Raw genomic sequence first — 26,239 nt, forward strand, 5'->3', positions numbered from 1 at the left:
ACTCCGTCATGCCCCGCGGTCCGAGTCCGGCTTACTAGAGGGACATGTGAGGCTCTGGCACATGAGATTGGCCAATAACTGGTGTGTCATGCCCTTACATGTCCGTGGCTGCATGTGCGCTACACTGAAAAGGCCAGCGTTTGTCGCTTACAGGTGCAGATAACCCGCTGAACACCGTTAGTGATGGGGATCTGTGATTACAATTATTACCCGCGAACGATGATTTCCCAGTAAGTGCAGGTCAACCGCAGTTCCGGAATTAGGCCTAACCGTCATTCATGAAAAAATGAAAAACTTACGTGTGCAAACCACAGGTGCTGTAGCTTGCTTAACAGCTCGCCAGCCGTTCTCACGCCCAGTATGGATTACACGTGATTGCACAAAGGTGAGAAAGGGTACCGTATCCCCGGATAACATGTATGGATAGCGTACACATTCAAAATATATGTCTATACATCAGGAGGCAGGCTCAGACGGTGTCAGGCACAGTATGGATTTGACGGCCCAGACTACACAGCGGAGGAGCAGGGAGAGGTAAAGATTGCAAATGCTGGGGCCCTGCCCAAGCAAGGGGGGCCCACTCGTGGGCGTTGGTACTGGCACTGAGCCCCTCATAGTACGGCGGTGTGTCTGACGGTGGGTGTGCACCACCACTGTCAGAGACACTTGATTGCACTATGAGGGACCATGTGCCAGTGCCCGCGCCCAAGAGTCGGCCTACCCACCTGTCCAGGGCAACGGCACTCGCACGGTGTCGTGCGCTAGGTGGTGACCACGGCCATGGGGGGGGGAGGCAGCACAGTTAGGGAGTTTTTGAAAGCGGCATATGTTGATGTTGGACATACAGCTGATGCAAAAGGCAAAATAGGTCAAGTCCCAGGAAGAGGTGGACCAAAGTAAGCCATTTTTCTGTCACCCTATGTGTCATCAGGGGAAGGTGGGACAAAATCCTTGGAAACCCATGCATGGTTCATTTTAATGAAGGTTAGATCATCCACATTTTGGGCCGACAGACGGGTCCTTTTTTCTGTCAGGATTGATCCAGCTGCACTGAAGACTCTTTCCGATAGCACACTTGCAGCTGGGCAAGCGAGCTCCTGTAAGGCATATTGGGCCAATTCAGGCCAGGTGTCCAGTTTAGCGGCCCAATAGTCAAAGGGGAATGACCTGTGTGGGAGAACATCGATATGGGAGGAAAAGTAGTTTGTAACCATAGTTGACAACTGCTGTCTCCTGTCACTTTCCATCGATGTAGTATTACCAGTTGTGTGAGCGGTACTTGAAAAATCAGTCCACAACATTGTCATGAAACCCCTGTCTCCAACGCCACTTCTGCTGTGTGCACCACGAACACCTCTGCCAAGCTGCCCCCGGCCCGTACGGCTCGTGTGAGAACCATCACCGCTGCTGTGTGCTGGGAATGCCTCAAGCAACCGATTTACCAGAGTTGCTTGTTTATTAGCCAATATTAGGTCAAGGTTCTCCTGTGGCATGATGTTTTGTAATTTGCCTTTATAGCGTGGATCCAGGATGCTGGCCAACCAGTAGTCGTCATCGTTCATCATTATGGCAATGCGGGGGTCCCTTTTTAGGATCTGCAAGGCATAATCTGACATGTGGGCCAATGTTCCCGGTGTCAATGATGCACTGCGAGTGCTGGTTGGAGGAGCACTTTCTGGCAAATCCACATCCCTCCAGTCACGCACAAACCCTGTACCAGACCTTGCCACGCCAACATTTTCACTTGCCCCACGAGATGCATCCTCCTCCCCTAAGTAATCATCCCCATCATCATCCTCCTCCTCCTCTTCTTCCTCCACCTCGTCCAGGAGAGGTCCCTGAGCAGACAATGGCTGAATGTCATCAAGGATTCCCTCCACCTCTTCCTCCTCGTCAACATTGGCTGCAGACGCCTGCTCCTTAAGGTGCGTCAAAGTTTGCATGAGCAGACGCATAAGTGGGATGCTCATGCTTAGGATGGCGTCGTCTGCGCTTACCAGCCGTGTGCATTCCTCAAAACACTGAAGGACTTTACAGAGGTCTTTCAGCTTCGACCACTGCACACCGGTCAACTCCATGTCTGCTCTCAAAGTGCCTGGCCGTGTATCCTCCCACAAATGCATTATGGCCTGCCTCTGCTCGCACAGCCGCTCCACCATGTGCAGGGTGGAGTTCCATCTTGTTGCAATGTCGATAATGAGGCGGTGGTTGGGAAGGTGGAGCAATCGCTGCAGCTTCTGCATACGAATGGAGTGTACAGGCGACCGGCGGATGTGCGCGCACAGTCTTCGCACCTTCTGGAGCAGGGCTGTTAACTCCGGATAATTTTTGAGGAAGCACTGCACCACCAGGTTCAAGGTGTGAGCCAAGCAAGGTATGTGGCTGAGTTTTGAAAGGGCTATGGCTGCCACAAAATTACGGCCGTTATCACTAACTACCTTGCCTACCTCAAGATGTACACTGCCCAGCCATGACTCAGTTTGTCGCTGAAAGTACTCGGCCAGCACCTCGGCGGTGTGTCTGTCACCCAAAAACATCATCTGCAACACAGCCTGCTGACGCTTTCCACTAGCTGCTCGATAGGGGTACACCTCGTGTGCAACAGTGGCAGCTGCAGATGGAGTGCTCGTACGACTGCGCTCTGTGGACGAGCTTTCGCTTCTGGAGGAGGAGGAGGAGGTGGGTCGAACGCCTACAGCCAACTATTTCCTATACCGTGGGCTAGGCAGCACTGTCCCACCACCACTGTCCCCTGTGGACCCTGCATCCACCACATTAACCCAGTGCGCATTGATGGACACGTAACGGCCCTGGCCTTGCCCACTGGACCATGCATCAGTTGTGAGGTGCACCTTTCCACTCACTGACTGCTTGAGTGCATGGACAATGCGGTCTTTCACATGATGGTGGAGGGCTGGGATGGCTTTGCAAGAGAAGAAGTGGCGACTGGGTAGGTCATAGCGTGGTACTGCATAGGCCATGAGTTCGCGAAAAGCTGCGCTTTCCACCAACCGATAGGGCATCATCTCAAACGAGATTAGTTTGGCAATGTGGGCGTTCAAACCCAGTGTACGCGGATGAGAGACTGAGTACTTTCTTGACCTACTCATAGTCTCTGGGAGGGTGAGCTGGACTTGAGAGCTGCATATGGTGGAAGTAGCGGTGGACAGGGCGGACTGAGAGAGGCTTGATGATGGTGATGGAGTTGGTGTTCTTTCTGATGGCCTACATTCAGTATTTCGTTGATATAACAGTGGGATTCCCTGACTGCTGTGGCCTTGCAACGACACCTCAACATTTGCTGCTGGGCTTACAGTGGGGGAAACAATGTAGCGTTGCTGACTACCTTCTTTGTGATTAGTTGCACATGTGGCACTTGAGGTTTGGTGTTGTGTCCACGCTTGCAAGTGCATGCTGGTTAAATGTCTAAGCATGCAACTGGTATTCAAATTTTTCAGATTTTTCCCTCGGCTAAAGGTCTTTGCGCACTTCTTACAGATAACCTTGGCCTGATCATGAGGATTTTGTTCAAAAAAGTGCCACACTGCACTCTTCCTACTTTGGCAGACATTTTGCGGCCTAGCACGCTGTGATCTTTTGACCCTCTGGACAAGCTGTCCAGCAACTCTTTTGATTTTTGGAACCTGTCTTTGGAGTGCTCCGGGCCTGCCAGATAACAGCTGTTGCGATGTCGATGTCTGCTGTGGATGCTCCTCATCTGAGCTATTGGAAGCAGCACCCTCTTCCCCCAATGGATGCCAATCTGGGTCAACAACTGGGTCATCCATCACCTCCTCTTCAATGTCATGTGCACCTTCCTCTGTGTCACCGTGTATGGTGGTATAGTGTGCGGGAAGGGGCAACTGAGTCTCATCAGGGTCAGAATCTGGCTCTGTACACTGCGAGGACAATGTAGTGCTCTGAGTGAATGTACCAGCAGAATCATCCATCAGCGGCTGTGCATCAGTGCACTCCATGTCAGATTCATCTTGGCCTGGGTAATTCACCATTTCACTTGATAATCCAGGCATGGTATGTGAAAACAGCTCCATGGAGTAATCAGTAGTATGGCCTGCGTCATCCTTCAATCTTGGTTGGGGTGAAGGACACAAGGAAAGGTGTGGTTCATGAACATGAGCCTCCAATGACGACTCAGTGCTTTTACTTTTTACAACTGAAGAAGAGGAGGCGATAGAGCTGGAGGCTGAGTCAGCAATGTAAGACAAAACTTTTTCCTGATGCTCTGGCTTTAAAAGCGGTTTGCCAACTCCTAGAAAACTAAGCGTTCGAGGCCTTATGTAGCCAGACGATGATGCAGGCTCAACACCTCCTGCATTCGGTCCTATTTTGCTCTTGCCACTACCATCAGATCCACCACCAACACCATCATTACCAGCTGCCAACCTCTGCCCAATTCCACGGCCTCTTCCACCAGCCTTCCTCATTTTTTGTAGAAATGTAGACAAAATCCAACAAACTATATAGTAATGTAAAACAAGGTACAAGGTGTCTATAGGACAGGGGAGATTTTGAATTTCTGCACACACTTGTGGACACTGGACACTTTTGGATTGTGTGAGGCCCACTGAATATCAGAGCACTATGTCACAGGCAGAAATTGGCTAGTGTATCACAAACTACAATATAAAGTATATAGAAACGGGCAGAATAGGAATCTCCCTAGAGTGCAGGTCTGTAAGAACGGAACAAGTCCTCGACTTATTCTCACAGAGTGACACACAGATAGCTTCACTGTGGCCGTGATAACAGCCGTTACACGGTACTGAGAGGAGCGTGCACGTACACGGCTGTCCGGTGTACGTAAAATTGTCAAGCTCCGTGTTTTTTAAGTATGCGGACTGACACACGCTGTCTCTCTATAGTTTTGAATGTGATCAAACAGCAAATATATTTAACTGTTTGAAAGCTAGACAAAACTAGTAGGTGCAGGTCTGTAAGAACGGAACATGTCCTCGACTTATTCTCACAGAGTGACACACAGATAGCTTCACTGTGGCTGTGATAACAGCCGTTACACGGTACTGTGTGAGGAGCGTACACCGCTGTATGGTGTGAAAAAATGCACGCTCAGTACCTCAGCAGGACAAAAAACAAAATTGGGATTGCTTTTTAAAAAGCAGTTTGCAGAGCAGTGGGAAAACAGCAATGCAGCTGTCAGGAAGCCTTAGAAGGCAGCCCAACAACCAACACCGCTGATCCACCAAAATATAGCCTCCCCTTGCACTGCACACACAGTGACTGGTGTGTTGTACAGGCAAAATCGCTAGCAGCAGAAGCAGTTTTTGTTTCTTCTTCCCTGCCTAACGCTCTCCCTACAGAATCAGCAGCAGCAACCTCTCCCTATGCTAATATCGGCAGAAGTAAGATGGCGGTCGGCGTGCACGCCCTTTTATACCCCCTGTGACGCCCACCAAAGCAAGCCAATCACTTGCATGCCCTTCTGAAAGATGGTGGTGACCCGTGCCTATGTCATCACGTTGCCCACAGTGTCCGTGGATCCTGATTGGCTGAAAAAGAGTGCAAAACAAATTTTCGAAACGCGACTTTGGCGCGTAAGTCGCCGACCTCGTGGCCGACCTCATCCTAGGGTCGGGTTTCGTTTCATGAAACCCGACTTTGCCAAAAGTCGGCGGCTTTTGAAATTGTTCGATCCGTTTCGCTCAACTCTACTCAGCACTACTTATAATGTCTTAACAAAAAAAAATTTTGGTTCCAAAATTGTGCTGATGTAAAGTAGACATGTGGGAAATGTTACTTATTAACTATTTTGTGTGACACATCTCTCTGATTTAAGAGCATAAGAATTAAAAGTTTAAAAATTGCAAAATTTTCGCCATATTTCTGTTTTTTTCCTAAATAAACGCAAGTCATATCGCAGAAATTTTACCACTAACCTGAAGTAAAATATGTCGCGAAAAAACATCCTCAGGGTATGTGCACACGCTGCGGATTCACCTGCGGATTTGTATCTGTGGATCCGCAGGTAAAACCGCAGGAAAAATGACCTGTGGTTTTCCTGCGGATTGGCCTGCGGTTTTCCCCTGTGGTTTGACACCTGGACAATGGAATAGGTGGCAAACCGCAAAGTCTATGTCAATTCTTTCTGCGTATTCAAAACCGCAGCTTTTCCGCAGTTGAAAATCCACAGCATGTGCACTGCGGATTGTAAATCCCATAGACTAACATTGTACTGTACACTGTCTGCGGAACTGCTGCGGATCCTCAGCGTGTGCACACACCCTCAGAATCAGCGGGATCTGTTGAAGCATTCTAGAGTTAAAAGCACACAAAGGAACAGTGGTCCGATTTCAAAATTAAGGCCTGGTCATTAGCCTACAAAGTGGGTTGGTCTTTAAGGGGTTAAATAATAATAAACCACCACTTGATCTTCTAAACAATCGTCTATTTAAAAGGGACTCAGACATCTCTTCCTATCCCATTATTTCCGCTTCCATTCTTGCTTGGAAGAAACTTGCCAAACCAAAAAGAGGAGTAGGAAAATTAATTTCCGTAAAAAAATATCTCCCCCTGTCTTTCATTTCCTCTTTACACAACCGTATAATTCCTCCTCTTTGGTCTGAATATGGAATTACTAAACTAAAAGACATCGATGATGGGAAAAAACTCTCTCAATTTATGGAATTAAAAAATAAATGTAATCTCCCACAACAGCCTTTCTACATTATCTGATCCTAAAGGAGCATATACACAAACCCCTGTTCTCCGAGGCTAACCTTTTGTGCAACATCAACCATAAAATATTCTGGAGCTGCAAAAGTATCTATAACTGGTTTAACAATGACACCGAACTAATAAAAAAACACCTACATGATCAGATGGGAATCAGACCTGAAAAGTTCTACTCAACACGAAAACTGGGAAAATGCATTGGCATACTCGTATGCTTCCAACATTTCAATGACTCTCCTTGAAGCATTTTTCAAGCTTCTCTTCTGGTGGTACTACACCCTGTGCAGACTCTATCACATTAATCCAAACAACCCGCCACTGTGTTGGAGGAATTGTGGTCAACATGGAAACATTCAAGATATGTTTTGGAGCTGCCTAAAATTACAACCCTTATGGGCCCAAATTTCTGGTCTCAGCAATAAACTATCCAACAGCAATGTTACAATTAAACAATTTATGGCTTTGTTATACCCTTCCTCTCCCTACCCTCCGCAATGTTTAAAATGTTTTGCTTAAAAAATGTTAATAAAAATTATTGTCAAAGCAAAAACAAATGCTCTGTCCCAATTCACATTTTACATCAGCCAGAGGTTGGGCTCATGATTCAAGGCAACACTTTATAGTGATAACATCACAACGTCTGCAGTTAGGAACCCCGGGCGCACGACTATAGCATAGCGTACTATAGTGAGGTGCAATAACCAGAAGTAAGGGAAATGGTCAAGAAAAGAAGAAAAAAGCACTACTGAAAAAATGATGTAAAAATAAACTTTATTGGCACACAATTACAAAAGGTGACATACAACATAAATAAAAACATGTGGGTGCAACCACTCAAAAAAAGTTTTGGTGTTATCATTCATATTCATTTTGCCAAGAAAGAAAAAATTCTGCCGGGGTAAGCAAACTTTTGAGCACAACTTTATATGGAACCCTTAGTAAATGCTGATGTAATGGATAGAAGTAGTAGGGGGCATGTGTGAGAATGAATGAAGGTTGGGTAACCAAGTGAAAGAAGTTAGAAATCTACAGAAAATGAAAAGATGACTGAAAATAATAAATAAAAAATGAAATGAAATGGAATGATAAAATGGCAAGAGTAAGTAGGGAAAATGAATAAAGGTGAACAAAGCCGTACCAGCTACAGCGATACACGTGGGGCCACGTTCAGGTCCTCCACTCATGTCCCCGCCTGCTTGGACGTGCCTTTCCTGTATGATTTAACCCATGGTTGCACTACTTTAAAGGCCCCGTCACACACAGCGAGATCACTAGCGAGATCGCTGATTTTGTGACGCCTCATCGATCTCACCAGCGACATCGCTGTGTGTGACACGTATCAGCGACCGCCCCCCCCCCCCCCCCCGCCGGTTATCGCTGATCGTGCAGGAATGTCCTGGGCCATTTTTTGATTGTTGGTCTCCCGCTGGCCAGCGCGCATCGCGCGCATCACTTAGTTACCCGCTGTGTGTCTTGGATACCAGCGTCCTCGCTGGTCCTGATCGCTGGTGAGGCGGCCTGTGTGGCAGCTCACCACCGATCATGTAGTGAGACACCAGCGATCCTGACCAGGTCGTATCGTTGTCGGGATCGCTGGTGCATCGTTTAGTGTTAAGTCTCTATCTGAGTAGCCTTCGGCAGTTCTGCTGGAGATTTTCCCTCCTCATCGGCAGTGTTACCATTAACTATCTTTTCATTGGGCCATTCTAAGCCATTTTCTTCTTACCACTGCCTGGGTATCGGATCTGACATGGCATTTTGCCAGCAGGGGTCACTTGATACTGTAGCTTGAGATCTTCAAGTGTCTTAGACCCTCAACTGGGTCATTGAGGCGGTAATAGAGAACCAGTCCATTTATTGTTTTATGCATGTGTAGGCAGGTGGGCCGACTGGGGGGTGACCCGCTTCTTGCCGCAGACAGACACGAGTCCGAGACAGAGTTTGTATTCAACAGGTCCGTTTTTATTGGCCGTCCTTCTGACAACCACCGCAATTCACCACAGCAGCTTCACTTTTCTCTATACACAGGCCCGGGTACCTTCACTTCCTCTGTTACTATAGTCTTGGTGTCCTTTGTGGCTTTTTTCACTGTGGCTGCCCTAGACCCATCCACCACAGCGCTGCACCAGTCTGAGCACACCGTCCGTATGATAGCCCCGGACCGTCTTCGTCTGCGGCTACTGTCCTCTGGGCCACCCCCCCCGTGACCGCCTCAACTGTCAGTCCCCTCTGGAGCCTTTCCACTGTCTCTTTCTCCTCAGCAGAACTTCCTCCCTCGCTGACTGACCCTTCCAGAACCTTCCCTCAACCTCTTATACTTCCAGTTCTGGTAACTCCGCCCACCATCACCTGACAGTTTCTCTGACCAATGGCAGTTATTCAGTCTCACTTACACACTCTCCACTGCCCTCTAATGGTCAAACTACAATACTGCACCCCCTTCTCTTTATCTCAGTGGTTTCACACCTACACTGCGCTACACCTCCGCCTTCCCACTACAGACAGGTCTGTCCGTCAGTCCACCTTCCCTACACATGTAAGCCTTACAGACCCTAGATCGGATCAGGTACTAATGATCATGAGACATATTGAATAACTTTTGCAAGGCATGTGATATACACATGCAATTGTGCTGAAATCTTATATCCATTATTTGCACGGGGCGTGAGTGGTTGTACCCACATGTTTTCATTTATGTTTTATGTCATCTTTTGTAATTGTGTGCCAATAAAGTTTTACATTATTTTTTCAGGTGTAGTGTGCATACCTTACAGTAGTGCTTTTTTCTTCTTTTCTTGCACATCACAAGGTCTATCACAGACGATCAGGTGGACTTATCACAGTCAGTATAAAAGACGAGGGCAGGGAATGCAGCGCCGCTGTATACTTGTACAGTGCAGGGAATGGCATTTAGAGCATCTACAAAGGAAAAGAAAAAGTCCTCTTCTGATAGTGGTTTACTAGTTCAGTGCTGAAACAGATTGAAAATAGGTGTGAAATTCTCAGCGAGTTAATAATAATCCACAGATTCACGTGATGTGCTGTACCCACAGGTCCACTGCTGCCGTTAAGTGAGATGAGCATCTCGTCTTAGGCGGAGGTCTGAGGTGACTCTTAGGGGCGCCATTACACCTTGCCCAGGGAGCAGGACCAGGCTGATGCCCGGACAAATGGCACCAGGTGGGCCACTCCAGACACGGACTGCATTGACCTGTAAAGTGTCTTAATGGTCTAGGCATCCTCAGGACACTGATAATGCTATCAGGTCATCAGCTCCCTACTCCGTAACTTACTTATTATGCCACAAGATGCAGGCTACTTCCGGCCTGCTGCCACTGGTAGACAAGCTGCCATAAGAAGATATAAAGGGTGTGGTAGACAAGGAGCCCAGATTAGGGGGGAAACTTCATTTATGTTCATCATATGTCTCTGCAGTAGGGGGGTTCTCGTATAGGGGAATGTACTGTGGGGCATTAAGTAAAGGGGGCGAGGGCAGCCATCCTACTGTGTGTGGACGGCATCATATGAGGACATTATACTGTGTATAGAGGCTGGGGGGGCTATCATACTTAGAGGGGGGCTGTAGCTGCATCATGCTGTATATATACCATACACATAAGGTATATAGAGGTACCGGGACACACTGAAGATGGGGACATACTGACGGGACAGTATGAGGAGCAGAATGGAGATAGATAGAAAGCTTGAATGCAGATATTTACCTAATTGTGCAAATATTTCCCCAGTCTCATATTCGTTCATGACGGAGCAGCCTCGGTTGTCCACCAGAGTGAGTGTGTCGGTGAGCTCGTAGGTGATCCTCTCCGTGGTGTTAGCACCTCCATCTTCTTCGTCCATTTCTGCATCAGCTGCATTAGCGTAGGTCTTGAACTCGGTGTCATCCAGGACGTACTTACAGGTGTTGATGAAGGACGATTTCCCATGACCCATAAAACCAAAGAGCTGGAGGAGGACTCGGGAGAAGCCCTTATTATTACAGTCCTGAAGACTGAAGTTCTTGATGTAGTCGGTCATTTCAGGAATGCTCTGCATGGTTCTCACCGGAGATGCTCGGAGTCTCGACCTCTGACACATACAATGGTGGAATGATGATGTGAAGTGTTAGATGTGTGTATTATAGTCAGGAAAGTGAAAGTGAAAACATTTATGGCTGATTTACAAGAAACTGCAGATATTTCACTTGAGGGGCCTCATGCTAGATCAGAAAACCCTGTTTCCTGGTTTATATAATATCACAATGTATCTCAGGTCACTGCAGTAATAAAGCCGGACAGACGGGAGAACATTCTCCATATTATCCATTACTGACTTTCATTCTCCATATTACCATTACTGCTGCTTTGTGTGTGACTTCTAAATGCCACCAAAAAAAAACTACACACATACAATCATACATGTACGGCTCATGATATCTCTATTGCTGCAATTCCAGGTCTAGATATTTCCTCCAAGTATGAAAAGACCATTATTACCAATTATAATAATCTTTATATAGCGCTAACATATTCCGCAGCGCTTTACGGTTTGCACACATTATCACTGTCCCCAATGGGGCTCACAATCTAAATTCCCTATCAGTATGTCTTTAGATTGTGGGAGGAAACCCACGCAAACACGGGGAGAACATACAAACTCCTTGCAGATGTTGTCCTTGGTGGGATTCGAACCCAGGACCCCAGCGCTGCAATGCTAACCACTGAGCCACCGTGCCGCCGATAATGCCTCTACACAAGGCTGAAATAATTCCGCCACACCACGACCACTACAGAGTCAATAAATAATACTTCTATGGAAGAAAACCAACTACAGAGAGAGAACAATATTACCAATAATACCTCGATACAAGGCTGAAACAATGAAACTGTTACTTAATTTAAGAAATTAAAAAAACACTAAAATGAACCAATATAACCGCCAGTTTTAGATAAAGTGGGGACCTGGGAAAAAGATAAAAGTGGGGCCCCAAATGCTCACATATTGCACCATCACACCGAAACATTTTGGTTGCAGTAACATGCGCTGAGTTCACACCGTAAAATGAGCGCAATCTGCAATATTTAAGTCTTTCGCCTCTTGTTTGTCGGCCTCTTTACACCGGATGAGGAAGAACAATCGAGAACAATCATTTTTTTTTCTTTTAATGGAATATAAATAAAATCATTATTTTATGACCTGGATGGCAGTGCTGGATCATCTCCTCCACCTCCATGTTACCACTTCACTGATATCACCAGCAGGATCGGTAACCTCCATCTGGGATGTATGACCACAATGGCGTGGTGAGCTGTACCAACCCTTATCCAAAACTCTGTCAGTAATTTTAGTAATTGTTGCACAAAAAACAAAAAGTTCAGAATCTAGTGTTGGAGAAAGATACAATCCCCTATGATTCCTCTATGTGGAAACAATCTCATTAGGAACTATTTCTATTGAGTTCATATGCAGAAGCCAGGAAGGCTGGACTTGCTAGACAAATCATCAACAATCTTAAATACGCAGATGACACAATAAAAGGCTTTGTTAAACCCAACGGTGGCACAAGTGTACTTGTAGACCCACTGTGCCACAGGACCGGGCCTGCCCAGGAAGGGTCATAGCTATGCGGCTACTTGGCGTTCATTGGAGCTCCTGATAGTGGAGACAGAGTGGGCTACAGGAAGCCACCAGGTACCACTTCTGGGCAGATCCTGGTACTGTTGCTGCTGATCCCAGAGGTCAGGTTTGCCGACACGGACTAGGTGTCAGGAACACCGCACTGCATTTGCTCACTGAGCCAGTGCGCGTGTCCTGAGTACAAAAACAGTGCTCAAAGATACCTGTGGAGCAGGGCAGGAGCGGTGACGATGCATGCTTCAGACTATCAGGACCTGAAGCACATGACTGCTGGGGGCGTGGCCTAAGCTCCACAGATCTAGGAGCTGCAGGGAAACTCCTAGAAAGGTAACTACAGGACAATGTTACCAAGGGGCATAGACAGAGACAGAAACCAGATCAAGCCGGGTCAAAGCACGAGATAGCAGGACAGTAACAAAGGATTAGACAGAATGGATAGTCAGGACGTAGCAATAGATCAGAAAACCAGAACGGGCAATGGACGGTACAATAGGGGTAAACAGTAACGGAGTAACGATAGCCAAGCCAGGAGGTCAGAACCGGAAAAGACAATAGTGCCAAAACGAGAGACAGAGTACAGAGTGAAGGAACAAGCCGGGTCATACACGGGAAGCAAACAAGCAACGCAGAATACACGCACACCAGGGGTCAGACACACCAGAACAGCAATATAACTGACAGAGAATCCTAGTCTGGAGTGAGTATAAATACCCCTCCCAGATCCAGAGGGAGGCCAGCAAAAGTTAACCCTGTGAGAACAGGACATTAACCATGTCCTAACCATGACACTAGCAGTGCATTTAAGGAATATGTACACATTTTTAACTATTTTTATTATGCATATTATGGCTATATAAAAAATACTTTGTATATTGTCTTGGATAAACATCTACATCTGTTTTATGCTCCAATACAGACCTAATATATCAATAACTGTGGAGTCTGATGCCCCATCCCTGCTTATTTCTCTTTCTAGCTGCAGAATAAGGACATTCAGAAATTTTGATAAAAGAAGTGCTTAGATTAAAGAAAGTCTAACCAAAGGATCCGACCACACTGATTGTTTGTAGTCTGTTACCATAGAGATGCATAGGTCTAAATAGGAGCTGAGAACATAAAACAATGGTAACGGTCAATATGGACTGAGTAGGAAGGAAATGTAAAGGTAAGTCCCCTCTACATTTACAATAAAGTGCATCCACCTTCCGCCCCTTTCTCACTCTCTCTGCGTCTCGCTTCCTCTCTGAGTCTCTCTTCCTCTTTGAGCTTTTTCTTCACTTCCTCTTCCTTCTTTCTTAATTCTCTTTCATACACAAAATTAAGTACAAATTGTTTCCTTTTTTCTCTTTCATCCTCTGGGGAAGAAAATCTTTCCATTCGATATTCAATGTCTTTAATGATTTCAATGAAGAGCTTCAGAACATCTTCATGTTTTCCTCTTGTCTTCATGTGATCTTCAGGGGTGAAGTTCTCAAGAGGGAAGATCCTCTCCACATCCATGTTCTCAAACTTGGTCCTGACGTCTCCCAGGTTAGAGTTGGTCTTATGGGTGAGAACAACTAAAGGGAAAATTCCTGCAAAAGAAGAAATGTTCTCCTGAATATCTGTGTAATGAGGAGCTCTACGTCCTGCAGGATCTACAGATGGTGGAACTATGGACGAAAGATCTAGATAAATCTATAATAAGGAGATTACTCAGTTTTCTATTCATGGTCATTTCTGACAGACGAGAAAGGAAAATGTCAAACTTTACCTGTAGGACTAGAGCAAACATCATACAGAGTCAGACATGACATGTGGCCTCATCTTAGGGCTCATTCCCACTTTAGATGAAATCGGACAAAACCAATCTGATTAAAAATTGTATTCCATTCGGACCAATGTTATTCTATCATTGCGTGTTCATCTGCGATTTTTTTTTCCAAGCTCGGATCGCATTCAGCGATAGAACTCAACGGGTGCGAGAAAAAAAAAATTGCACAGCACTCGGACCATGCGTGTGCCATCCGATTTTTACCCACTGATCTCCTTGGAAAAGCCGACAACTCATGTGTCACATACCGTATAATCACAGTGTGACAGGTTAGAAAAGATATATATCCATAGAATACGTATATACAGTATATAGATGTCAGTGACACACATACAGTATATATCTGAATTTATATTACATAGATAGAAGAAAAGCCAATAATTCAGCAGCCGTGTAGTGTAAAATCACAGCAGGAGGATAGAAGAGATGGATTACGTACAGGAAAGACACATAGAATAGGCAGATATATAGATGTCAGTGACATATACAATAGTGCAGTGTGTGCAGCTTACCGGATGTGTATTTAATTATTAAAAGATTATTTTTCTGAAAAAATGGCGTGGGCTTCTGCTCAATTATTGTAACCAGCAGAGGGAAAGCTGACAGCTGGGTGCAGATGCTTATAGCCTGGGAAGGGGGTAATGCCTGTAAAACATTAGTATTTAAATAATGAAAATATAGATTACTTAAAGGGAATCTGTCACCTTTTTCACCTATCAGCTGCCAGCACCGGCATCAGGGGCTTATCTACAGCATTCTGTAATGCATTCTGTAATGCTGTAGATAAGCCCCAATGTAACCTGGAAGAGAAGAAAAAGGAGTTATATTATACTCACCCGGGGGTGGTTTTGGTCCGATGGATGTCGCGGTCCGGTCCGGCGCCTCCCATCTTCTAACGGTGACGTCCTCTTCTTTGCTGCCTGTTGTGGGTCCTGTTGAGGGCAGAGCAGCGCGCCTGCGCAGGAGCCACGACGGGAAGCAATGAAGAAGATGTCACCGTTAGAAGAAGGGAGGCGCCGGACCGGACCGCGACACCCAGAATGCTACAGAATGCTGTAGATAAGTCCCTGATGGCGGTACCGGCAGCTGATAGTCGAAAAATGGGGTGACAGTTTCCCTTTAACATATGCAGGGTCTAATCTAACTAGCAAGCAGAGACTCTGGTTAGTGGGTGACTGAGTTACTGTTCGTCAGAACTATAGGACTTTTGTCAGAACTGTCAATATGTGACTATTTGGAGACAACAAATGGTACTCAAAGGTCATAGGCCATAGGCTTTAGTTTTTCAAACTAAGGTAATGTATAAATAACTAATATGAATATTCCAATAAGTTATTAGTGTTCTTCTAATATGGTAGGAGCTACGAACATAGCGACAGATCACCATATGTGGTTATGAGACTGGAAAAATAGACACTAATGTAAGTCTATGGGTCAAAATCGTATATAAGCCGACCTAACTCCTGTTCAGGGAGATCTTACTTAAAAAGTAGGAAAGTCTTATTTTTTCTAACAATACCCCTGGAGCTTCCCAGGCTATTAATATCAGCTCACAGCTGTATACTAGCCTTTATATACAGTATATGTGTGTGTGTTTGCTGTATATAAAAGCTCATGTTAAAATCGCACTGCATTTGAATGTAAATCGGATGCTAGGTTTGAAAAATAAGATTGTACTCGCATGACACATTATATTCGTCCGACTTTGCAGGAACAAAATCGGACCGATTTAAAAATCACTAGTGTGACTCCGGCCTTATTCTGAATATATTGTGGGATGATCAGAATCATTGGATGAGAAAATTATAAAGAAATAGAAGAAAACATCATTGTGTGCCAGCTCTATTGGGGTGCATCCCGCAACCTGCTTACAGGGGTGTAACACTGCTAAATGTAAGGTTACACACATGGGAAGAAGGAATCAATATCACCGTTACACACTGAACGGGAAACCACTGGGTAAATCTGACCTGGAGAAGGACTTGGGGATCCTAGTTAATGGTAATCTTACCTGGAGCAGCCAGTGCCAGGCAGCGGCTGCCAAGGCAAACAGGATCATGGGGTGCATAAAAAAGAGGTCTGGATACACATGATGAGAGCATTATACTGCCTCTGTACAAATCCCTGGTTACACCGCACATGGAGTACTGGGTACAGTTTTGGGCACCGGTGCTCAGGAAGGATATAATGGAACTAGAGCGAGTACAAAGGAGGGCAACAAAATGAATAAAGGGGATGGGGGAACTACAATACCCAGAGAGATTAGCAAAATTAGGATTATTTAGTCTAGAAAAAAGAGGACTGAGGGACGATCTAATAACCATGTATAAGTATATAAGGGGACAATACAAATATCTCTCCGAGGATCTGTTTATACCAAGGAAGGCGATGGTCACAAGGGGGCATTCTCTGTGTCTGGAGGAGAAAAAGTTTTTCCACCAACATAGAAGAGGATTCTTTACTGTTAGGGCAGTGAGAATCTGGAATTCCCTGCCTGAGGAGGTGGTGATGGCGAACCCAGTCGAGGGGTTCAAGAGAGGCCTGGATGTCATCCTGGAGCGTAACAATATTGTATCTTACAGTGATTAGGTTCTTTAGAATGACGTAGATCTGGGGATTTATTCTGACGGAATATAGGCTGAACTGGATGGACACAGGGCTTTTTTCGGCCTTGCTAGCTATGTTACTATGTTACCTGTTAGGTTTCTGGCTGTGGTCAGTAGCTCCTTTATTTCGACTGCTTCATTATTGGAAAGTCCTTTTTTTACACTGCAAATACAAAAAAATGATAATCACATGTTTGCGAATAGAAAATCCTACAGAGACTGTTCACACTGTTAAAATCATTAGCTTTAAGGTTTATTATCATCTCACACAGTGGTCTTCTAACAATTCCCATACTTATCCAATCATTAGTGTGAATATCACTTATTTTGACCTCTGCCCCTTGCGGTTTCACTCTAGGCTTTGTCTACCACTCCGGTTACCACTGGATCTATCCTGCGGCGGTTCCCCCTGGATGAGCATACGCAGTGCTGTCTTACCTGGCTCCGGCCTAGTTCTGGTGTACCTACACCACGGACATTGAGTTTATTCTAAGTTGGTGTTAGGGGCTTGCGGAACGCACCGAATAAAAGAGATGGTATATGGTGCGTTCGCAGCCCGGGGTTCACTGTGCAGAGATGGAATACTGCAGCTAAGTAATGGCAGATACTATATGGCGGCGTAATAAATGAACACACATGGGTTAACGTCACCCGGTGTGTACGAGGCGGACTCTGTTGCCTCACAGAGCCGCACTACCGCCGAATATATTCGCCGAAGCCTGTTAAGCTCACAGAGCTCGGCGAAGTGAGCACTGGTGTAAAGTCACAGGATTCTGCCCCAAGACACAGGGTCGGAGTCCCTCTAGACTCACCAGCACTCGGCGCCGCCGTAGATGCGGCACTTATGTGCCTTGAGCTGGATGGCGCAATATGGCGCTACGTGAGGTGCTGACCTGGAGCACTATGACCTAAAGCCTAGCCACTGACAGGCGCTGACTCTAACCACTAGACCCTAACAACAGGCACAACCAAGGGTAGGGGTTTCCAATGAGTCAGTCACCAGATACATGTATCCGTCATCATACACAGCTTTAGCATAAGAGTCTATACTAGCGCATGGCCGAGCGGCCATGCGGCTCTTTTATAGTGGCGTCCTTCCGGGACCTTCCCAGTAGTGGACCAATCCGAGCAGGAACGGGACCTGCACATGTGATCTCCGACCTCCAATGAGAGGTCGTCCCACGAGCATGCTCAGTAGGGGAAAGGCAGGACTTAGTCCCAGGAGCGTCTGCTTGCTGATGACTCACGCATGTTACAATAGCAGAGCCAGGAGAAGCAACCAGATGCCTAGCTTTAGGCTGGGCAAGGCACTGGGACCGATGTCTTTTCTGAGCAGTCTCCTCTCTGGTTGGAGAGGAATGGGAGACTAGAGAGGACATGGCTTGAGATTCCCCCTGTGCAGTGGGGGAAACTCGATGCCTAACATTTGGAACTACATATACATTAGATGCATTTGTGCACTGTCTGGTCCTGATACTGAAAAATAGTCCGTCAGACACATTTTATCTTCCTTCTCATGTTACACACAGCAATATCCAGTATATCGGAGTGAACTAAATATACCGGATATTACCTTTAGCTCAGTAAACAGTTTACAGCAGCTTGCAAAATTATTCACTCCCTTGGCTTTTTACCTTTTTCGTTACAATACAACCTGTGTTTACATATTACTGTAATCAGATTTGTGTGTGATGCATCAGCGGTAAATAGTCTAAGAAGGTGAAATGATAAAAATATTGGTATAAATTAAATTTATGGAATCAAATAACTAAAATGTGGCATGTGCAGATGTATTCACCAATTTTGCTATGAAGCTCCTAAAAAATTGTGGTGCAAGGAATTCCCTTCCTTAATTGCATACTTAGTGACAGGACGTCCCCCTGTGTGCAACCTAAGTCTCACATGTGTCAGTATATACACTTTACCTTCTTTGAAAGGCCATGGAAGATATAACACCATTAAGAAGAGGTGTTACTAGCCAATCAACACCATGAAGATCAAGGAAATATCCAAACAACACCATGAAGACCAATGTGATCTCCAAACAACACCATGAAGACCAATGTGATCTCCAAACAACACCATGAAGACCAAGGAGATCTCCAAACAACACCATGAAGACCAATGTGATCTCCAAACAACACCATGAAGACCAAGGAGATCTCCAAACAACACCATGAAGACTAAGGAGATCTCCAAACAACACCATGAAGACCAATGTGATTTCCAAACAACACCATGAAGACCAATGTGATCTCCAAACAACACCATGAAGACCAAGGAGATCTCCAAACAACACCATGAAGACTAAAGAGATCTCCAAACAACACCATGAAGACCAATGTGATCTCCAAACAACACCATGAAGACCAATGTGATCTCCAAACAACACCATGAAGACCAAGGAGATCTCCAAACAACACCATGAAGACCAATGTGATCTCCAAACAACACCATGAAGTCCAAGGAGATCTCCAAACAACACCATGAAGACCAAGGAGATCTCCAAACAAAACCATGAAGACCAAGGAGATCTCCAAACAACACCATGAAGACCAATGTGATCTCCAAACAACACCATGAAGACCAAGGAGATCTCCAAACAACACCATGAAGACCAATATGATCTCCAAACAACACCATGAAGACCAAGGAGATTTCCAAACAAAACCATGAAGACCAATGAGATCTCCAAACACCACCATGAAGACCAAGGAGATCTCCAAACACCACATGAAGATCAAGGAGATCTCCAAACAACACCATGAAGACCAATGTGATCTCCAAACAACACCATGAAGACCAATGTGATCTCCAAACAACACCATGAAGACCAAGGAGATCTCCAAACAACACCATGAAGACCAATGTGATCTCCAAACAACACCATGAAGACCAAGGAGATCTCCAAACAACACCATGAAGACTAAGGAGATCTCCAAACAACACCATGAAGACCAATGTGATTTCCAAACAACACCATGAAGACCAATGTGATCTCCAAACAACACCATGAAGACCAAGGAGATCTCCAAACAACACCATGAAGACTAAAGAGATCTCCAAACAACACCATGAAGACCAATGTGATCTCCAAACAACACCATGAAGACCAATGTGATCTCCAAACAACACCATGAAGACCAAGGAGATCTCCAAACAACACCATGAAGACCAATGTGATCTCCAAACAACACCATGAAGTCCAAGGAGATCTCCAAACAACACCATGAAGACCAAGGAGATCTCCAAACAAAACCATGAAGACCAAGGAGATCTCCAAACAACACCATGAAGACCAATGTGATCTCCAAACAACACCATGAAGACCAAGGAGATCTCCAAACAACACCATGAAGACCAATATGATCTCCAAACAACACCATGAAGACCAAGGAGATTTCCAAACAAAACCATGAAGACCAATGAGATCTCCAAACACCACCATGAAGACCAAGGAGATCTCCAAACACCACATGAAGATCAAGGAGATCTCCAAAAACAGCACCATGAAGACCAAGGAGATCTCCAAACGCCACCATGAAGATCAAGGAAATCTCAAAAAACAGCACCAAGAAGACCAATAAAAACTCCAAACAACAGCATGAAGACCAATGAGATCTCCAAACAACATCACGAAGACCAAAGACATCTCCAAACAACACCATAAAGACCAAGGAAATCTCCAAACAATATCTGGAAGACCAAGGAGATCTCTAAACACCACCATGATGACCAAGGAGATCTCCAAACAACACCCTGAAGAACAAGGAAATTTCCAAACAAGTGAGGGACAAAGTTGTTGAGAAGTGCAAGTCAGGGTTGGGTTATAAAAAAAAATTCCAATCTCTGATTATCCCCTCAGCACCACCAAATCCATTATCATCAACTGAAAAGAACATGGTACCACCAAAAACCTGCCAAGAGAGGACACCCACCAAAACTATCAGCAGGGCAAGGAGGGCATTAATCAGAGAGGCAGCACAGAGACCAAAGGTAACCCTGAATGAGCTGCAGAGTTCACAAGCAGAGATGGGAGTATATGTCCACACGACCACAATAAGCCATACATTACATAGATGTGGCCATTGTGGCAGAGTGATCAGAAAAAAGCCATTCCTAACACACAAAAAATGTAAGGCTCGTTTTGAGTTTATCAAAAGAAATGTGGGAGACTCCCCAAATTTATGGAGCAAGGTGCTGTAGTCAGATAACACCAAAATGGAACTTTTTGGCCACCAAGGTAAACATTATGTCTGGTGCCAAACCAACACTGCTCATCACCCCAAAAACAACATCCTCACAGTGAAATATGGTGGTGGCAGCATCCTGCTGTGGGGAGGTTTTTCGGCAGCAGGGACAGGGAAAATGGTCCGAGTCGAGTGAACGATGGATGGTGCGAAATACGGGAATGTTCTTGAGCAAAACCTGATTCAGTCTGTCAGTGATTTGAGACTGTGACGAAGGTTCACCTCCCAACAAGACAATGACCCAAAAGACACTGCTAACTCGAGGAGTTTAAGGAGAAATGTGTAAATATTGTGGAGTGACCAAGTCACAGTCCAGACCTTACTCCAATTGAAGATCTATGGTCAGACTTGAAGATTGCTGTTCACCAGAGGAAACCATCTAACTTGAAGGAGCTGAAGCAGTTTTGCCTTGAGGAATGGGCAAAAATCCCAGTAGCAGGATGTGGAAAGTTCATAGAGACTTATCCTGTAACCATCACAAAAGGTTGCTCTGCAAAGTACTGACTTTAGGGGGTGAATAGTTATATACACTGACGTTTTCAGTTATTTTGTCCTATTTGTTGTTTGCTTCACAACAAAAAGAAATCCAAATGTTCGCAGGTGTCGGCACGTTCTTTACATTAACTGATGCAAACTCTCAAAAGCAACAGTGAAATTTCAGGTTGTGCAAAACATGAAAAATGCCAAGGGGGTGAATAATTTTGCAATCTAGAGTATAATGATGAACATAAGTATCCAGTATTCAGCTCAATCACTAACCTGTAGACAAATATCGGATAAATGAAATCCGATGTCTGCACAAGGCGCTCCGCCTGGACGATTCTGTCCACCAATCCGATGCCCTTACTCCACGATACTGTTTGATTGAGTGGCAACAAATTACCTGAAGAAAAAAGAAGAAAAAATGTAATATCAGAGGAGGAAAGTACAAAGAAGTTTCAGAAACTGGTGAAGAATCAGAGTTGATCATTGGTACAATGTTCCCTGAGGTCTGTGTCATCAGTAGACTTCTGTATGGAGCGATTTCAAACAATTTGCAATTTGGTTCATGATGTTCACAAAAAAAGTGATTAGGGAGGTGCTGATGTGCTGTACCCACAGGTCCACTGCTGCCGTTATGTGAGATGAGCATTTCGTCTTAGGTGGAGGTCTGTGGGGACTATTAGGTGCGCCATTTTGCCTTCCCCGGAAGCAAGTCAGACTGACCCTAGGGCAAATGGCACCAGGTGGGCCAGTCCAGACACAGACTGTGTGGCGCCCCTGAGGGTCCAGTCGCAACAGAGGTGTGGTATCCCACCCTCAGGTAAGGAGGCAGCGCCACCTGGGACTTCAACACTTGTACGCAACACACGCTAGTTCAGTCAGGGCATCTGGGTGTACCCTTCGGGAGGACGGCCTCATCCCAGGCTGGCTAGGAAAGGGTGTTGGTAGGTGAGTGAGAAAGGTAGAGAAGAGGGAGGGCTAAGGATATGGGGTGTCAAGGAGTGTAGCCAATCAGTGACAGTGAGTGGGTGGAGTTAGTGTGAGGTAAACAGAAGATTGATCTGGAAAGATCCAGTCAGTCAGTTGGTGACAGGACAGAGAAGGAGTAAGAGGAGTCCAAGCCAGAGTGAAGGAAGAAGAACTGAAAGGAAGTTTAGAGAGAACAGAAGGAGTCCTGAGGGGCACGGGAAGTGTGATAAGCCACCCGTGGGGCCCGCTCCAGTTTGGAAGGACTAGGTCGCAGTGAGGGTACCGGCCCATGAGCCCAGTGGAGAAGAAGACAGACTCAGCTGGCAAGCCGGAGGCTGAGGTGACTGCAAGTACCTCAGCCACATCCACATCAATTCCCTGAAAAGGTGACCAGGTAGAAGATCCCGGGGCCTGACCCACGTCGCCCGGTAAGGTCCAAGGCTGCTGGCTTAGGGACACTGTTGTGAAGGTGCTAGGCAAGAGGAAAGGAAAGACCAGCACAGGGAGACGACCAGAAAGAGAGAGAAGACACAAAAGGAAGTCCTGGAACGGTGTTTCCCAAATTAACTGAGAGTTGGCTGGACCCCTTACTCGGAGGACACAATGCTAAGCGGGACACGTGAGCACAGGTCAAGTGTGAGTAAAAGCCATGAAACTGCACCTCACTGTGTCATTTTTGTCATTTGCGTCCCATTTGCTTAACATTGCACATAACATCACAGTCACCAACTCACCAGTTAACATCTTAGCTGCCCTGGGACACAGCTCTTCCCGTGGGGAGCTACACCATATCTCTGCTGCCGTACCACCATTCCAGAGGACCTGTATAGCAGCGTCGGCTACCCTAGCCGAATACTATGAGTGGTGTCACGATTTCCCCTACAATTATCCTACCATCTTTTCCCCTCATTTGAACTTCCATCACCACTGGACACCCAGGGCCACGGTCGCTGCCACCGTGACACTTCCCCTTTAAAAGAGCCTGACCAGCCCAGTACCGAGTAACCCCCAGCCCTGCAGGGCGCTCCAACTGCATTGACCTGTAAAGTCTTTAAATGGTCTAGGCATCCTCAGGACACTGACATTGCTATCAGGTCATCAGCTCCCTACTCCGTAACTTAGTACTTCACAAGATGCCGGTTACTTCCGGGATGTCACCAATGGTAGACAAGCTGCCAGAAGAAGATATGAAGGCTGTGGTAGACAAGGAACCCAGATTAGGGGGGAAAACATTGTATGTCTCGGGAGTAGGGGGGTGCTGGTATAGGAGAATATACTGTGGGGCATTAAGTAAAGGGGGCGAGGGTAGCCATCCTACTGTGTGTGGACGGCATCATATGAGGACATTATACTGTGTATAGAGGCTGGGGGGGCTATCAAACTTGGAGGGGGGCTGTAGCTTCATCATGCTGTATATATACCATACACATAAGGTATATAGAGGTAACGGGACACACTGAAGATGGGGACATACTGACGGGACAGTATGAGGAGCAGAATGGAGATAGATAGAAAACTTGAATACAGATATTTACCTAATTGTGCAAATATTTCCCCAGTCTCATATTCGTTCATGATGGAGCAGCCTCGGTTGTCCACCAGAGTGAGTGTGTCGGTGAGCTCGTAGGTGAACCTCTCTTTCGTGTTACCACCATCATTATTCTTCACGTCTGCGTAGATCTTGTACTCGGTGTCATCCAGGACGTACTTAGAGGTGTTGATGAAGGACGATTTCCCATGACCCAAATAACCAAAGAGCTGAAGGAGGACTCGGGAGAAGCCCTTATTATTACAGTCCTGAAGACTGAAGTTCTTGATGTAGTCGGTCATTTCAGGAATGCTCTGCATGGTTCTCACCGGAGAAGCTCGGAGTCTCGACCTCTGACACATACAATGGTGGAATGATGATGTGAAGTGTTAGATGTGTGTATTATAGTCAGGAAAGAGAAAGTGAAAACATTTATGGCTGATTTACAAGAAACAGCAGATGTTTCATATGGCTGATTTACAAGAAACTGCAGATATTTCACTTGAGGGGCCTCATGCTAGATCAGAAAACCCTGTTTCCTGGTTTATATAATATCACAATGTATCTCAGGTCACTGCAGTAATAAAGCCGGACAGACGGGAGAACATTCTCCATATTAACCATTACTGCTGCTTTGTGTGTGACTTCTCAACGTCTTATTACTAGGAACAAGGTTGGGTCATCAGAAACCCAAACCCCAAGGAACATGTCCACCACCAAAAATAAAACTCTACACACATACAATCATACATGTACGGCTCATAATGATATCTCTATTGCTACAAAACCAGGTCTAGATATATCCTCCAAGTATGAAAAGACTGATATTACCAATAATACCTCGACACAAGGCTGAAATAATACCGCCACACCACGACCACTACAGAGTCAATAAATAATATTTCTATGGAACAAAACCAACTACACAAAGACCGCTATTACCAATAATACCTTGATACAAGGCTGAAACAATGAAACTGTTACTTAATTTTAGAAATTAAAAAAACACTAAAATGAACCAATATAAGCGACAGTTTTAGAAAAAGTGGGACCCTGGGAAAAAGATAAAAGTGGGGCCCCAAATGCTCACATATTGCACCATCACACCGAAACATTTTGGTTGCAGTAACATGCGCTGAGTTCACACCGTAAAATGAGCGCAATCGGCAATATTTAAGTCTTTCGGCTCTTGTTTGTCGGCCCCTTTACACCGGATGAGGAAGAACAATCGAGAACCATAATTTTTTTTTCTTTTAATGGATTATAAATAAAATCATTATTTTATGACCTGGATGGCAGTGCTGGATCATCTCCTCCACCTCCATGTTACCACTTCACTGATATCACCAGCAGGATCGGTAACCTCCATCTGGGATGTATGACCACAATGGCGTGGTGAGCTGTACCAACCCTTATCCAAAACTCTGTCAGTAATTTTAGTAATTGTTGCACAAAAATCAAAAAGTTCAGCATCTGATGTAGGAGAAAGATACAATCCCCTATGATTCCACTATGTGGAAACATGGAGGAATTGATCTGATCAGTCTCATTAGGAACTATTTCTATTGAGTTCATATGCAGAAGCCAGGAAGGCTGGACTTGCTAGACAAATCATCAACAATTTTAAATATGTAGATTATACTCACCAGGGGATCCAGTCTGGTCCGTTGGGTGTCGCGGTCCGGTCTGGCGCCTCCTATCTTCATACAATGATGTCCTCCTTCTTACTTCTCCCTCAGCTCCTGCGCAGGCGCACAGATCTGCCCTGTTGAGGGCAGAGTAAAGTACTGCAGTGCGCAGGCACCGGACCTCTCTGACCTTTCCCGGCGCCTGTGCACTGCAGTACTTTACACTGCCCTCAAAAGGGCAGATCTGTGCGCCTGCGCAGGAGCCGCGGCAGAAGTAAGAAGGAGGACATCATCTCTAGAAGATGGGAGGCGCCGGACCGGAATGCAACACCAACCGCACCCACCCCGCCCCTGGGTGAGTATAATCTAACTTGTTTTTCTTCTCTTTCAGGTTACATCAGGGGCTTATCTGCAGCATTACAGAATGCATTACAGAATGCTGTAGATAAGCCTCTGATGGTGGTGGCTGCAGCTCATAGCCCAAAAATGGGGTGACAGATTCCCTTTAAGATGGAGGAAGAGGAGAGGCCATTTGATGCCATCCACTGGAGTACATGCTCTTTCTGAGCCTCATCTACAAGGCGTACCACTGTGAGGCTGCAAAACAAAAGGGAGTC

General features: G+C 45.7%; 2 protein-coding genes across 2 annotated transcripts in view; both read right to left on the minus strand.

The window, feature by feature from the left end:
- The window catches only part of LOC141073444 (uncharacterized), an 85,603-nt gene extending 74,736 nt beyond the window's left edge, over positions 1–10,867 (minus strand). Inside the window, exon 1 of the mRNA XM_073560667.1 lies at positions 10,434–10,867. Coding sequence (XP_073416768.1) covers positions 10,434–10,806 — 373 coding nt within the window. The 5' untranslated portion in view covers positions 10,807–10,867. The remainder of the gene's footprint in view (positions 1–10,433) is intronic.
- A 2,292-nt stretch (positions 10,868–13,159) lies between these two features.
- LOC141073445 (uncharacterized) lies at positions 13,160–24,853 on the minus strand. The gene is made up of 4 exons (XM_073560669.1): positions 24,002–24,853; positions 21,774–21,897; positions 16,854–16,927; positions 13,160–13,919 (listed from the first exon to the last, which is right to left on the minus strand). Exons 1-4 carry the CDS (start codon positions 24,354–24,356, stop codon positions 13,528–13,530), a joined length of 945 nt encoding a protein of 314 aa, XP_073416770.1. The 5' UTR covers positions 24,357–24,853; the 3' UTR covers positions 13,160–13,527.
- Positions 24,854–26,239: the final 1,386 nt, after the last annotated feature.

The sequence above is a fragment of the Dendrobates tinctorius genome, unplaced genomic scaffold (genome assembly GCF_039654945.1).
Source record: "Dendrobates tinctorius isolate UK_male_01 unplaced genomic scaffold, ASM3965494v1 ptg000301l, whole genome shotgun sequence".
Taxonomy (NCBI): domain Eukaryota; kingdom Metazoa; phylum Chordata; class Amphibia; order Anura; family Dendrobatidae; genus Dendrobates; species Dendrobates tinctorius.

Excerpts from the sequence above, each read along its gene's own strand:
- LOC141073445 (XM_073560669.1), bottom strand. The coding sequence starts at position 24,356 with ATGTGTCAGAGGTCGAGACTCCGAGCTTCTCCGGTGAGAACCATGCAG. Across the intron at positions 21,898-24,001 it reads GGAAATATTTGCACAATTAG|GTAATTTGTTGCCACTCAAT; the intron begins GTAAATATCTGT and ends TTTTTTCTTCAG. Across the intron at positions 13,920-16,853 it reads CACAGCCAGAAACCTAACAG|GAATTTTCCCTTTAGTTGTT; the intron begins GTAACATAGTAA and ends CTTCTTTTGCAG.